At 39.6% G+C, this 16,692-nt stretch overlaps 1 protein-coding gene across 3 annotated transcripts in view; it reads right to left on the bottom strand.

The window, feature by feature from the left end:
* Nucleotides 1-16,692, bottom strand: part of LOC5577184 (WD repeat domain phosphoinositide-interacting protein 2) — a 94,902-nt gene continuing 78,210 nt past the window's right edge. The window contains exons 4-5 of one of the 3 annotated variants that reach the window (XM_021846015.1): nt 2,647-2,772; nt 1-2,454 (exon numbers count right to left, since the gene is read on the bottom strand). In XM_021846015.1, the coding sequence (XP_021701707.1) occupies nt 2,339-2,454; nt 2,647-2,772 (242 nt within the window). In that variant the 3' untranslated portion in view covers nt 1-2,338. The remainder of the gene's footprint in view (nt 2,455-2,646; nt 2,773-16,692) is intronic. The other 2 variants (XM_021846017.1, XM_021846016.1) reach the window with 2 other exon arrangements.

The following is a 16,692-nucleotide window of genomic DNA, read 5'->3' on the forward strand; positions in this document are numbered from 1 at the left end:
TTTTTTTTCTTTTACTACACGTTGAAACGGGTTTTGTTAATGTTCTGCGTAATGTAAGTTGTCATCGTCATATCAATTTTATAGATCTAGTTAATAATTTGTCTGTGGATTGCCGCTCCTCTCCCTTCGTTTGTTAATTAACATACGGTTCTGATCAAATCCGATCCTTGATGGCTAACACCGCCTCTATTGTCAATCATCCGAACTAGCCATTAGTGGTCGTCGACGTGGGAGGGGCGGAGTTTTTTCCAATCCTTATCACAAATGCACACACCATCAACCCAAACGCGATAACATCGACCGATGAAGGGATTTAGCTTTATTTTCTGTATGTCTGCTGTTAAATTCGGGATTGTTTCTTCAATTTTTCCTTTATATTGACGACGTTTCGTCGTCACATTACAGACATTGTCCTAATTTGAAGTATGTTTTTTAGAAGTGGTCACAATATTTACGGCTCGTGTTGCAGTACTGAAGCATTTCCTATTGGTAAATTGCATGGCAGATAAGAAGGAGAACAACATGATTGGATTCTACTACGTTGTGACTGCGAAGATGCTCCAGTGGCAAGAAGCTGAACGACGCCTCTAGTGAAGAAAGGCTAAACAAATATCGGTGAACTGCTACCAATAATCAACCAACCTCTAAAATGTTCGAACAGTTGCTTGCAACTGAACATCTTCGTTTCGTCATTCTATTTCAATTGGTCTACTATTCTGGTTGTTTAATGAATTCGCTTGTTTATGTAGGATAAAAGAAGTTAACATCTGCTATGTTTTCTTGGTAGTTTTACCTTTTTTTTTAATTTTATTTGACTTCTTCTTGCTGTGCATTTTTTCTCAGTTATGCATTCGTATCCGTCTCCTTTTGTCAGCGGGATTGTTTTTTAGGTACTTTTTCAATATTTTAACATTTTTTGGACTCGATTAGCTCAAGTTTGTATGTTTTTCGTCTAAATAAAAAAAACTTGTGCTTTTTTCGGCGAAAAATAATTAGGAAACGAAAGAAAATGATATTTACAACTTGCTCTAAAATAATAAATAAGAAAATATATTTTGTTTCATCATCTCTCTGCATACTTTTCACGTGTTTTATGTTTACTGTGGAAAACTTAAAATTATCTTAACAGCTTGAGTATTTTTTGTAATTTTTTTTTTACACGACATTTTATACTGTTTTTGGTATCATTTTTTCAGGGTTTTCAGGCAATTCACTACTAGTAAAGGGTACTTATCGTTTTTTATGGCAGTTAGCTGAAAGCGTGTTCTGCTTATAGTTTAGCCGTTTTCACGTAACACATTTCGCTTGTCTGCCATTTCGATGAAATAAGGGTAGAATGATATTCTTTAAAACGATGACGAAATATAAAACAAGGGGAAACATTGATGAAAATCTACGGGAAAGCGATGAAACTGTATATGAAAGAGAGGGGACGATGGCGTTTACACTCTAAATTAAATTTATCTGACTTGCCGTCAATACTATTGCTTGTTTTTTTTAACGCTACGACCTGTTTCATAGTTATACAACAAAGAAGTGAGATTAATATTTTTGACTAAATTTTTCACATTTTATTCACTTATTTCACAATCCTAGTAACCATTGCACCAAAGGAGAAATAAAGACGTAGCAGTCGGCCTCAGAATAGGTACCACTTATAGTACTGCAATCGGTCCCTTAGTTTTCAAGTTTGATAGATCGCAGTACATTTTTCTCAGCATTCTAGATCTTGATCTACTGAGGTATGCGCCATAAAATTTTAGGCAACTGTAAAGGACATGAATGTCTTTATTTCAACTTTGATTGAATTGTCAGTTTCAGACAGTTAGTAACAAAGAGTTGTTGGTTACCTGGCAACAGATGACTGCTGAGGACATCTTCAGCAGAGTTACAAATCGTATACGATTTATAATTCTGCTTGAGATGCTCTTAAAAGCGAAGGCAAGTCACAAAACGCAAATGCCAATATGATCTTTATTCTTATCGAAAATAGAGAAAGAAGTAGACACTTACAGAATCTAAAATATAAAACACATTACCTTAACAGACGAAATAAAATAGTTTGACGATCTTCATAGTCTAAAAGCAATAACAGAGAGATACACATCTTCGGAGAACTGTACATCTAGAAACGAAAATAGAAAAAAAAAATATGTCCGAAACACGAAGCTGGGTTGGGTTGGGTTTGTTCCGCACTCGTGTGTCCTTGTGTATTGTAGTAGTAGGGTCTTCGAACTCCTCGGGGGGCGTGTGTGACCAGAATTTACTTGGCGTGACGCTTCTTGCCACCGCTGACGACGGAACTGATCTTGGGCGTCCGGATTGCGTCGCTGGCTAGTCATTCGACGGTGATCGGGGTAACCGGCGGGAACTGCATGTCGTCGTACAGCGGAATGGTACTCTTGATCGGGTACTCGACCGCTTCCCGCAGGTCACGACAGCGGTCCGAATCTGCTGGAATATGACCAAGGTATAGGGCGGTATAGCAAGGACACGGTAACGACGGGTCGGACGAATCGAAGGGCGCGAGAAGACGCAAAGATAGAGCAAAACCAAATGAGGCAAAGACAATTGAGAGGCTACGATTAGTTCCGTTGGCAAATAGAGCGTCTATAGGGGACGGTTAGTGAGTGTGGAAGAACTCACCTGACATTCGGTCTCCGGGACGTCCCTTCAGGACCCCGGCGTAGGTTCCAGGCGCCGGCATCATCGAGTTGGTCATCGACACGTTCAGGATGGATGTGTCGTTCTCGTTGCCGCCGATGTCAACCTCTGTAAATGGAGGGAACGCAAGTAAACGGTATTTAGTTAGATACAAACTTGAAATACATGAAATATATCTTCACTGAGTATAGGCCTTCGATTCTACACTAGATCTACTAGCATAACTGGTGATCTCTCGAATTTTGATAAATAAGGTTTGTACACAATTCCAAGCAAATATGTTCTTTTAAATTTTGAGTTCAATGATTGTTCAAAGTCACGCGATTTTGGTTTCGTCGACGGTTTGGTCAAGTGACGGAAATTTTCGGACCGCAATGGCGTCGTGCCGCGAAGATGTGCAGGGATCAGATATTGTAGAACTTGTTCTCAATTGATTTCTAAGCACAATCAAAGCAAGTGAAGAAAAACATCACATCTGTATCGGTCCATGATCGGCAATGTTTAGCAAGTTGTAATATGCTTGATAAATAGCAGCAGCGAACGAGAGCCCCAAAGAGAGAGCGATGATAAAACCCATTTTTCTCGCTAATTTGCCATTGGCGATAGATGTTTTACTTTACTGGTATGATAGACAATCCCCGAATATCCGATAGCAATTGTGATAGCTCGACAAATGTCTTAGTAGTCCGAGACTTTTGAAAATTAATGATTATTGTGGAGCTGTCAAGTCTATAAGTACCACATTGGCGACGAGCAAGAACCTTCTGCGGATAAGTTGAAAATTCTAGTCGGCACCTGCAACTAGAGGTAAATATAAAGTGTCTGCATTCCCGACGGATAGCATCTGATCGGATCAGACAGGAGGAAAAAAGAAAAAGTCTCGCCTCTTAGGAGGGAGGCGCCTTAACGGTGGGTGAAAATCTATCCGGAGAAGGCAAGAATGGCTCGCCTCATAAGAGGGAGTCGCCTTAAATACGGGATGGATGAAAGTCCAGCCGTAAGAAGGCAAAAATATCTCGCCTTTTAAGAGGGAGATGCCCAAACGGCAGATGAAAATCTGACCGGAGAAGGCAAAAATGTCTCGCCTCATATATGAGGGAGTCGCTTTAACGACGGGACGGATGAAAATCTAACCGCAGAAAGCAACGAGATATTGTTAAGATAGAAATGCCCACATGGCCGGTGGAAATCTGACCGGAGAAAGCAAAACAATTCTCGCCTCAGAGGAGGGAGTTCCTTAAGGTGAAGATGAATCGAAGCCAAACTTCAGATTTTCAAGAGCACGAATCTGGAGAACCAAACACCCATTTGAGCTGAAAACTTAATCGATTGGTCATCACCAGCGAGTGACCAATCGATTAAGTTTTTAGCTTAAACGGATGTTTGGTTCTCCAGATCCGTGCTCTTGAAAATTTGAGGCTTGGCTTCGATTCATCTTCACCTTAAAAAGGCAGATAGAATTCTGATCGAAGGAAGCAAAAATGTCTCGATACATTGGAGGGAGACACCTTGCCGGCTGAGGAAAATCAGGCTACGTAAAATGGCTTATGAGCCATTTTACGAAGCAGGTCAAATGACAGGAGACCTGGGATTTTTCAATCATCGTCGTCAGTTTTCGCGATGATGATGGTTGATGACAGTGCGCATTTCTAGCGTAGCTTTTCATACAGGCGAAAACTTAAATTAAGAAAAAATATTAAAATATTTCTGATCACAAAAGTGCCTTTTTATGTGCAATATGGGTAACAAAGAGGTAGCTGATACAATGACTAGGTGTAATGTTGCAGTAACGAACATTTTTGGATCTCTTTTTTGTCATTTTCTCCATGTCACCGTTTGGTAAGATGAGGCGTTGTTGAAAATCACGCTGGATTTAATCCCAGGTCTCCTGTCAGTTGACGCCGTTGCGGCGATCAGCTGTTCCAAAACGTCTCGTAAAATGGCTCATATACTGCCCATAACTGCATAACGGTCACATTCGACATTTTTGACAAATTGGAGTTAATACCATGGAGAGTCATCAAATGATAAATACTTTTAATCAACTTAATGAAATCTGTGAGATTGTTCTAGAAAATTCGAAAAAAAATACCAAGTTGTTTTGTCACATTGGTAATTATAAAAGCATAACAGTCACATTGAGATTTTAAATGTGCCTCGTAATGTGATAGCAATGAAATTTCTATCAGAATTATTTTCTGACTATTCACCTAGTATATGATACGAGTTGTACAAAATATCAGCCTCAAACAAGCACTTTTGAGTACCTGGTATTTTTTTGAAATGTTAGTCTTCTCCCCTACTGCAATGAAATGCTCACTTGGTATCCATTTACTCAGTGCCTACTTTTGTCGAATGTTACAAATATGCCCTCCAGGTTTGGAGCTAATCAAGATGAGTTTCATAATGCACTACAATCTCTTCAGTATAACCAGAGCTATAGCAGTAGACGATAAACAGACTCTCATGATGTGTTGCGGATCATAATTGTTACGGAGAGCGATAAGACTTACTCTAAACTCTCTCAGAATTCAACCTCGGACAGGGATAACGATGGAAACAACTTGACGGACGAACGCGAAGTGATCGAAAGGTGGAAGCAACAATTGAATAAACACCTAAATGGTGTAGAGGGTGCAGGCAGTGACGGTCAAGACAACGGAGGTAATGTCTACATCACTACTGTGGACGATGGAAACCAGCCAGCCCCCACATTGAGGGAGATGAAGGATACACGGGAAAAAAAACTCTGGTAAAAATTACTATTTTAGCTGACTACGTTCATTCTTGAAACTACCATGCAATTTCAGACCAATTTACTATGTTTACGGTACATCCCACCACATTAGGTACATTTGACAGAAATAATTTACAACAATCTGATTTCGACTACAGACATGGTCAAATCAAGCATATTTCTAGTCTGCTGAAAATTGCCGGTGCGAGCGCTTAAGTTAACCCCTTAAAATGGTAATTGTTACCGCACAATTTTTTTGCGTGTACCATTGAACAGCTCAAGAGCATCCTCAAGAGCGGCCCAGATAGCCGTAGCGGTAAACGCGCAGCTATTCAGCAAGACCTAGCTGAGGATCGTGGGTTCGAATCCCACCGGTCGAGGATCTTTTCGAGTTGGAAATTTTCTCGACTTCCCAGGGCATAGAGTATCTTCGTTCCTGCCACACGATATACGCATGCAAAAATAGTCATTGGCACAGTAAGCTCTCAGTTAATAACTGTGGAGAAGCTGAGATGCAGGCTCTGTCCCAGTTGGGACGTAATGCCAGAAAGAAGAAGAAGCTCAAGACCAATAAAACATCTAAATAGTAAGGGTGGGAAATTTTTGAACCGGCTTTGTGAACGGTCGTTCGAAGGTACAGTAAGGTAAATTCTTCAAAAATGCCGTGGTTATCAGGCATATAATCAAGGAAGCTCTTAAGCTACGAAGCAATCGGAAGACCAAGATATAATAACAGTCGTTCAACTTAACAGAACAGTGTTATATGAACCTTAACGACGATGAATATTTTAGCGTCTGCTCCCAGAGGCAGAGGCGGCTGATCATCGTCCGAGCGAGAAGGACTCTAAGCTAAACTGTACACTGTGGTCCTCCGAACATTTAGGAGGAATGGTCTTCCGGAAAGCCAGCCTTAAAAAAGCATTACCGGAAGAGAGTGAGCTGGATGAAGCTGGAGGACTGCTGGAGTACAGTGAAAGCAGCCATCGACGATGTAGCTGAGAGCAACGTCGACTGCATAGCACGGAGTCGACGGAACAATTGATTTGACGAGAAATATAGGCAGATTCTGGAGGAGAAGAATGCGGCGCGGCCAGTCATGATGCAGCAAGAAACTCGGCAGAACGGGCAGAACGTTATAGACGGAAATTGTTATCATAGTAATTAAAATTTGAATAAATCCTCATTCTGTCTTTTTCGTCAGCCACAATAAGACGGGATTCAATTCGATCTAAGAAACTTTAGATTATTGGCCCAGCCGATACTAAAGTTACCTTAGTAACAGCCAACCAAGTGTGAAAGTTGTTTACTGAAGTTTTCCGATCTCTAGATTTCTTCGCGTTCCTGAATCAAGATCTATCAAGCCAACGAAACAATCCGATTTCGGAGATAAAATTCAAAGACCTACCTACCGCTTTGTGGGCGAGAAAACTACTCGTCATGAGCATTTGCGACCAAAATGCTACTGAACCGTGAAGTAACGTGGGCCGCCGTAAATGCACCGGAAGAAGGTGATCCGGAGGACGCGCTGTCTAGCTACAATATGCCTCAGCATCGAGCCGATCAATTATAGCTTGTTGCAATTGGCGAACACAGTGAAGCAAGCATGAATAAACGCTTTCCAGAACGACGGGATGACACGACGGATCGGATTGCTTCGTAAGTTGACCGGTATTCGGTTAGGAGAACCGTCGAAGCGTACATCAACGAAATAATGTGCACTAGTCATAAGCTGAGCGAAGCGGGATTCAAGGTCGACGACGAGTGGTTGACCAGTTTGCTGCTGATGGGACTGCCCGAGATGTATGAACTAATGATAATGGGCCTCGAGGCGGCTGGAAGAAAAATTACGGCGGATGCTGTGAAGGCCAAGATACTGCAAGACGTCAAGGTTTCCAGCAGGTCAAGCACGAGCGGATAAGATGGTGCGTTTTATTCTCAGTGAAAAGGATCGAAGTCGTCTTCCAACAAGGCCGGCGTGAAGTGTTATAGATGCAAGCGATTGGGACACTACGCTGCGGAGTTTCCGGTGAAGGATGAGAAGAAGAGGCCCATATCCGCTACGCATGCCACGTTTACGGTGAGCGAGCCGTCCAATAAGTGAGTTGGATGTTCGATTCTGGGGCTACCTCGCACATATGCAACGGTAGAGTCGCATTGGAAGTTGCGAAGGGTGTTCGGCAGCAAATTAGCGTGGCGAATAATGCTGTGTCGAAGGTAGAAGCCGTCGGTAATGTGAAGCTGGCACGGGGATGGCACGTGCAATGTTTTTTTTTATCCAATGTGCTGAGCTTTCCTGATCTGGCGATCAATCAGATATCCGTGAGTAAAATTGGCAGCAACGATTATACGGTGACGTTCTCGAAGGATGCAATCGATGAGGTGCAACCGGCTTCCAACGAGTTGGTGGCAATTGGACGAGCAAGTGGCGGTCTCTACAAATTGTGTGTAACCGACGAATGGGGCATTTGGACATGCACAGCTTGAAGACGCTTCGGTTTATAGCCACAGGAATCGATTTCGAGGATGCAGATGTGAAGCCTTGTGTTGTGTGTTTGAAGGGAAAGCACTTCTGTCCTCTTTCAAGAAAAGTGGCCATCGTGCAGGTGAGGTGTTGGAACTGATTCACAGCGACCTGTGCGGCCCGTTCATCGACTACAACAGTCGTAAAATTTTCGTCTATTTTCTGAAGTCCAAAAATCGAGTACTGGAATGCTTTTAAGATTTCAAATCGCTGGTGGAAAACGAAACCGGCAAACGAATTAAGCGCGACCAATAATGGCTCAGAATACGTGAACGGCGAAATGGAGAAGTTTCTTCGCAATTCATCAGGAGGTAACAGTACCATACAATCCGGAGCTAAACTGTCTTTCACTAAGAGAGTGTACGATAGTCGAGCTTTCATGATGCCTGCTGTTCGATGTCAATTTGGAGAAGCATTTTTGGGCGGAAGCTGTTTCAACTACTGTGTTCCTGATCATCCGATCACCGACAAAAGGTGTGCGAGTGACTCCGGGGGAACGATTCAGCGATAAGCGATCGGACTGGAAGAAGCCAAGCAAGTACTCGAGTAGGGTGATGTGCTAGTATCCATCGTATTAAGCATTGATCAGTGAGAACTGCAATTTTTCCAGTATTGCAGTGAATGATGCTGATACAAACCTATGTCAAACAATTCTTTCTCAAAACGGCTTTAGCATTGTACAATAACATTTTGATAAATCTTGATCTCTTTTTGGAAATAATGAAAAGAAAATGCATCTCACCGTATTCTCAATCCGTCGTATCGTTTTCAACTCCGTCGCAATCAGTTTCCAGATTCGTCTCACAACTTACGGCTCACTGTGTGTATTGAGTGGTCAAAACACAACATATCAACGCTATAATAAAATGTTTTACTAGAATATATAAATCTACGGGCATCTCCCTCCATTCCTTCAGCATGATGGAATAAACTAATTTCCTTTAAAATTAATTGTTCGTCATCAAAATTCAGCCCAAACATATGAACACAATTCCTTTTGACCGTACAATTATGACATTTGCTCACAGTACATCGAAAACAACACAATCAAAGGAACCGTATTTTTACGTCGAGCGTCGTGCACACATAAAGTAGTAAGTACTACATGTTCGAAAAGTTTTTTATTCATTCCAAAAGTGTAGTAAACTTTGTGGATTTTGTTTTTGAGTAGATGCTACATGTAGTAAAGTTCAAAGTTTTTTATTCATGTCACCCAGTGTCGACCGCGTAGAGCTATAGAAAATCTTGGACGAGAACAACTTTCCCGGGAAGCTTACAAGGCTGATAAGAGCAACGATGGAAGGTGTTCAAAACTGTGTAAAGGTTTCAGTGAACATTTCAGTTCATTTGAATTCTGCCGGAAACTACGACAATGTGATGGACTTTCGTGCATGCTGTTCAATATTGCCCTAAAAGGTTTTATGCGGAGATTTGAGTGCAACAGCCGAGATACAATTGTCAACAGATCGAGTCAATTTGTTTGCTTCGCGGATGATATGGATATTGTTGGTCGAACTTTTGAAAAGGTGTCAGACCTGTATAGCCGTTTGAAACGCGAAGTTGATACAAGAAGGCGTAGAGCGTAGCGAGGTAGGCGAGCAGACGAGTGCACTTAAATTTAGGGTTTAGGGAAGCGATAGTGCAGAAGTCAGCTCCGATTATCGTAACAACTCAAAATCCTTGTTTAGAACTAGAAGTTTATGGATGTCTATCAATTTCACACCAAACTTGATTCTGGAATTTTACATTATTTTCAAAGATATAAACATTCTGTAACACAAAAATCTTTACTATACACAAATATACATTATTTAAGACAAACACCGTTCATTTACTATAGGCTACAATGAATTTGGTGCACTATTTGTAAGAAATAAAATCGCGTGACACGGTGATCAATTTCACCCTACTGATCAATTACACCCGAATTTACGGTAAAGAGAGACATTCAGAAGTGCTATGGATATTAAACTGGTCCTACAATCAAATCTGCGACTCACTCATTACACTCCGGAACTAGAAATCATTGCACTGGTAACGCGTCCAAGACTCGTATCGTTTTCCTGATGGTTGTATTTAAGCAGTTTTCCAATCGCGTTGCTGAAGGTTTCTTGTTCCAATAAAGGTAGGTAATCCAGTCCGGCTTCAACAATGGACATTCACGCTTCTGGTGTACTGAAGAACCAGAAGCGCGAATTACAGTATTTCCTAGATCTTCAGATTGGAAACCAAAGATGCAAACAAATCCAAGATACAACAGTCGTTGAACTTCACAGTTGGTAGAACCCCATAGAACAGACGTGCATCTATACTAGACCTATTCATATTTTCAAAATTGTCTGTAAATTCGTCAGTCAACCAATATTTGGATTTTTAATGTTGAAATGAACTTCTGGTCAAAATTTCAGTTAATTCGGGGAAAATTTAGGTGTGCTTCAAGTCAATTATGTGCTTTTGGGCTATTCCCAAGCTTTGAAAATTCATAACTACTGAACGGAACACCAAAACTTATCGGAAATACCTCTACATAGTAGTTTATTCAATTGTACGAACTTTTGTCGAACACGAATGTATGATTAGAGCAAGTTTTAACATAGTTTGGTTGAGATTTGTGCTTCGAGGTTCTTGAAAATCACTATTTTTGGGGAGTTTTCTGTCTAAAAAACATACCTGTATGATAATTTTGGATTTCAAATTTCTAGAACATGATGTCTATGCATATCAAAAACCCAATCACTATTAAAGTAACCTTTTATCTTACGAAAATAAATTGTAAAAAATAAGTAATTAGAAGCACATTTGTAAATCCGCTGTGGGTGAGCCAAGAACACCACCATGTGCTTCAAAGAATGTAAAAAATGAACACGTTAGCACTGCTTTTTCCTAGTCGATGATGATGATTGTTTTCAAATCGTTCTAAATAGTCAGTGAAATGCGATCATAACAACCATCACTCGGAAAGAAAAAGCAATGCTAACTTGTTCAATTCATTCATTCATCGGTACATGTGTCATACATGATAAAACTATCATCAGGTTGGGATGGGTTGTTCGATCTTTGGGCATTTTTTGTAATTTATTGCCTAAAGCAACATGTAATCTGTTAATGGTTAATGAATTCATAGATCTATTTTGTTTGATGCCCGTTGACTAGGGCCTGAAAAATAATGTCAATGTGTGTTTTATACACCATACATATTTGGAAAACCGTGATTTCTGGGTACTGTGGAGGACAAATCTCGATCAAACAATATTTAAACTTCATTTAATCACATTGGGGTGTTCGACAAACTTTAACGGAATATAATTAGCTTTCAATTGGTGGTAAAAGCAAGTGGTTTTGATTTATGAGTTTTGAGTTATGATTTTTCAAACCTTAAAATAAGCCTAAAAACACATTTTTAACTTGAAGCATACTGAAATCAATATCAAATGAGCTGAAAATTTGACCAGACAATGTTCTTAGCATGAGAATTCAGAATATTGCTTGACCGGAAGATTTCCCGACATGTTTTCAAGTATGAACAGGTCTAATCTATACTCGTCGGTATCAGAGTCTATGAATGTAGAGTTGCGCGAAGAGACTTCTTTGAATGGCTTCATCTTCGAAAACAGCCCCTATCTGTTTTGCTGGTCTGCTCGATAGGTAGACGGTTTGACAGTTCGATAGGTAGATTTGGTTTCACTCTTCGCGCAACTCTCCATTCATAGACTCTGGTCGGTATGTGTATAGCATTGTACTGGTCATTTCAAAGTCATGTCGTTATGCTCCTGTTACATTTTGGTATCGATATCAAAAATTGCCGATTGTCGCAAGTGTTGCTTTGTGTGCTAATGCATTGTGACGTTCATCAGTAACATCATGCTGTCAAAACGATTTTGTAAGTCGGGCAGACTGCGCTGCGCTGAAGGTTGATTTGAACCATTACACATTACACATGGTTTTGATGAAATTTGGTTGGACCTTCCATGTATGTTCTCTGTGGTAGAATGTAGTTCTATGAACCTTCAGTACTATGGTCCTTCTAGAGATCACTTTTCATGCTTCTAGATCTGACGACATATGCTCAACAAAGTTCATGGATAACCTTTGACCACAGACAAACAGACGCAACACTTAAAACAATTCGCGACTATGGTCACGACGACCAATGCTAAAATTACTGTATTTGGGCGATGGGTCAACAGATGGCGATAATGTGTAAACGCCATACACGAACAAAAACAATGCGAGCGCTGCGGGTGGATGATTGACCACCTACCATACATTCGAATCAACCGTTAAAAAGTGGCCGATGGACAGTGATGCGAGTGAGACGTCTGCTTGTCTGTGCTTAGACAGTCGTTTCTACTCAAAATATTGTGTAACATTGTTTACACACCTTGTACAACACACACCCTGCAGTGGAGATGTTTTTGGGTAAGAACTGTAGAGGAACGCTTTGAGCGACTTAGATTGTAAATATGTATACCCAGACATTGAATAAAATACATGGTAGCGATATCGGTCAGTAGCCTGCAGTTGAAACGGGAAGCCTGATTACAGTGAAACCTCCATGAGTCGATATTGAAGGGACCATCGACTCATGGAAATATCGAGTCATGGAACAGAAATCCTTTGGAAAGCTGTTTCAAGGGACCATCATAGTAGTCATGAAATTTGGTTTCTAGTATGGTTCCATGAGTCGATATCGACATGGAGTTATTACTGTATTTGTATATTCATTTCTCAACAAGTTATGGGCCCAGTAACGCCTCTTGAGTCCATTTCGTTGAGGGACCATGAGGAAGCACCTGATCGAGGAAGCAGAATCTCCCTAAGGAGGTAGAGCTTGGACGGGAGGTAGCTTGGACAAGGTACCCAGGAGTTGGAAGCCAAGATACTGAGAACGAGGTGCCGCCGCTGGCTGATCGGAAGACGACACAATTGACCAAAAGGAGGAAGGTGCAGCTGACCAGGAGATGCTCCAGGATAGGAGGATTTCGGCAGCTGGTAGGAGCTTGGTTCGGAGGTTGTGTGCTGAGGAGTGTTGGAGAGCAGATACATCGCACACTCTGCAGTGGAGATTTTTTTAGGTAGGATAGACTGAAGAAACTTCCTGAGGAATCTATGGTCTAATTTATTGATGAATTCATAGAAAAGTTCATGATAGATTTCCTGGAATAATCCATGCATGATTTTTTTGTTGTTGTATGGTATTCAGTTGGAGCTGCCTGACAGCTTAACTTGTCAAGGCTGAACCCTCGGTCTGGCTTTTGCCAAGTTTCCCCTCTACCAGGACCAATACTCAGACGGACTAGGATATGGCGCCCACATGAACACTGCTTTTTTATTAGTATTGTGTCGTGGTAGTTTTTGAAAAGTACCCATATTCCCTTGCTTCTGAGAAAAGGAAGCATTGTGAAAATCAGCAGCTCCATCAGAATTTGTTTGAAATAGTAGTGTAGTAGTGTCATTACTAATATTGTCTAGTCGAAATGGTTTTGAATAATTTGTCATTCAAGTGCTATTCTGGTTACTCCTGTCTTTTACGTAAGATTAGAGTCTTAAATGTCAATTGTCGTCAAGTCTAAACAAAATTAGGCTGTTTAGTAAGAGTTCTAGTTAATTTCATTTTTGTTGTTAAAAGTATTTATTGGTCATTACATTCATATATCCTTAAAGAAAAAAGTAGCTTTCCTTGTCTGTTCAACAATGTTTCGAAACTAGCAAGTGAACCCTAATGATCGATCTCAGCGTCTTACTTTCCATAGTCATTTTTATAGTGAATATTGAAGAGTAAAGTTACCTTAGGCTTCTATTACAGTCTCCTATAAGATTCACTTTTCGGTGGCAAATGCAATGCTTCACAACGCCTACTTTCTACTTGTAAATTTTGCGAAAATGAAGCTGGATTTAGATTATTTATACCGCTGTTACAAAAGAGGTATTTCTTATTATGGCAATGTAAAAACCATATTAAAATAAGATTGTCGCCACTTATTTCTACTCAGTGAATCTACTAGTAATTTTCCTAAGTATTCCCTACGTCGTATATGATAACGATGTATCTAGCTAGCTAATAGTAAGAGTGGCTACGGATCATTCTGGTTAGCAAAAGGCAAACTGAACGTCACCAATAGTATTAATGCCCACATCGAATAGATTAATTATTTGAAATGGGCATCAATTCTATCAATGACGCAGAATGTCCGTTGGATCACATCCGAGATATTATTGCGTCTATGCCATATGAATTATGGCGCGGCTTTAAGCAAAAAATGCCAAAAGATGATACCACCACTACAGGTTACGCCTTTGGTTTCCATCATATGGGCTAATGGATTATGCCCTCCCATCGCGGCAAGGTCGCATAATCCATGCATGATTTTTGAAACAATTTTTGTAAGATTCCGTTAATGAGTTTTTGAAGAAATTCCTAAGAAAATGTCCAGGAGAATACCCCCTTAAACGAATTTCTCCAGAAAATCCATTGGGCGTTGCATGCTAGTCCGTTGTCTAGTGTGGTGCTTCCTTCAAAGGGCATAACTGCCCACTGGAAGCATTAACGTGTCAGTGTCTTTTAAAGTGTTTCTTTTACAGTCCTCCCAATGAATTTTTCCAAGATTTTTGTTCAAAATACCTTTCCTAATTATTGCCCTAGAAAAAAAAACCAGAGAACAGAAATGTCAGAAGTGAATCTTCATGCGGAATCTCTAGTCTAATTTATCGAGGAACTCATGGAAGAGTTCTATCATGGAGTAATCCTTGGAGTGTTTTTGAAGAAATACCTGAAATTTATCGTGTATGATTTTTTGAAGGCTTTTTTATAAAAATGGCTGGAAGAATACCAAAAACCAGCAGAGACACTCCAGAAACCATTCTTGTTGGGTCTCCTGGAAAACCCCATAGAGATTATTTCTGAAGAACTCCATAAGGAATCTTCGAAAAATCTCTCAGAGTCGGTGGAAGAAAATAAATGGATTAAATCTTGGAATAATCCCTAGAACATTTTAATTGAGTAATCCCTGTGAAAATGACTGAAGCTAGTAATTAGTAGTTAGAGTGCAGTGAAATTTCTTGGAGCATGTACTAGAGAAATTTATCTAATCATCCCTTGAGAAAAAGTTGGAGGAAATTTTTTTCATGTTATTCAGGTTAAATTCCTGAGAGAATTGAGGGATAAATCTTTAGAGGCAGTACCGTTGGAGTGCAGACGAATTTCCTGGAGAAAATACTGGAGACATCTTTGGGGCATTTTCTGGTTTAATTAAAGACGGGTCTGGTTTAATTCCTGAGGGAATTGACGAAAAAAATGTTTCTGTAGGGCAGTGGTCCTCAGCATAATCGATAACACGGGCCATCTCAACGCTTACAAAATAAGTCGCGGGCCGCAAGATTTATAAGGATTAATTTTAACAGATTTCAATGGGATTGCAAAAAATCACTTTTTCTATGAAAACGGATAATACATTTCTGGGAATTTTATGATCAAAGCAGAAGGGTTTGGAAGCAAAGATATAAGTGATAGAGAAACAATGCCAAATTTTTAATGATTTATGTTAGCTAATATAAAATAATTCATGACGAAAAAACTCGCCTTGAAATACTTTTCAAAAGCTTGGAACAGAGCTTTATTAGTACACTTTACTCAAATTCGATTATTATGTCACTTACAGTATTGTACAATGTATTTTCAACTTTATTTAACGATTAATAATACAAAACAGTCTACTTCAGAGTGTTTTATCTAATTTTTTAAGGATTGAATTATATGACATTTTAACATAATTTGAAGTTAAACACATATTTGTAACCTTTTTTTTTTGCTTTTATGAGTTAAAATCAGTAACGGTACATTTGTCGACAAATTTCAAAACTTACACAAACCAAAAAAATGACGTAACAGTTTGATAGTATCTTCAGCAAAGTTGTACATTTATATGAGATTAACAATTATGCAGAAGATACTTGTGTAGGTCTCTTATATTTTGCGATAAATCGTTTAATTTTTTTTTTGCGAAATTTACTTTAATCGGATTGATATTATTTTCGATCTCTTGAGTTTTGATTTTTGATATTTTGAAAAAGTTGACACTTAAGTAATGTCCGAAATGCTGTGTAATTTTTATTCATTTCGGACTATAAATAACTGAGATTTATCCCACAAAAGTTGACCATTCTGTATGGAAGGTCGAAAAAGTTGCAAAATGAATTGTCCAATATTGTACATCTCTTTGCGTTTGGGCTCCTCGACCATTCAAAAAGCAATCCATATTTAAATATTTCAAATAACACAATTTTCAAAGATTTACATAGGAGACATTTTGAAGGTCAAAATAAAAAAAAAATCTTTGTAATAATATCAGCGTTCTGCGGACACGAAGATCCTGGTTTAATTTTTTAAACTGAAATATATTCATCAGAGAGATTTCTAGAGATTTGAAGACTTTTTGCTAGCCCTTAGCCTTCCTTTTAATATTCTAATAATATTTAGGTTTGTCAGAAATTTTGAACCTTTGAATGAGTCAAAGTCAATTTCATATTACTCATTATGCCATGAAGATGGATAAACGCAGAAACATTTTACATGATTTCAATGACTGTTGCACAATGACAAAGTTGCAAGAGCAAAGAATTAAATATCAGCATGAATAATCATTATGGATAATAAGCGGGCCGCATCACATTAATATTCAAAATCCATACGCGGGCCGCACAAAACCCTCTCGAGGGCCGCATGCGGCCCGCGGGCCGCAGTTTGGTGACCACTGCTGTAGGGTTTCCTGGA

Source organism: Aedes aegypti, chromosome 2 (assembly GCF_002204515.2).
Source record: "Aedes aegypti strain LVP_AGWG chromosome 2, AaegL5.0 Primary Assembly, whole genome shotgun sequence".
NCBI classification, from domain to species: domain Eukaryota; kingdom Metazoa; phylum Arthropoda; class Insecta; order Diptera; family Culicidae; genus Aedes; species Aedes aegypti.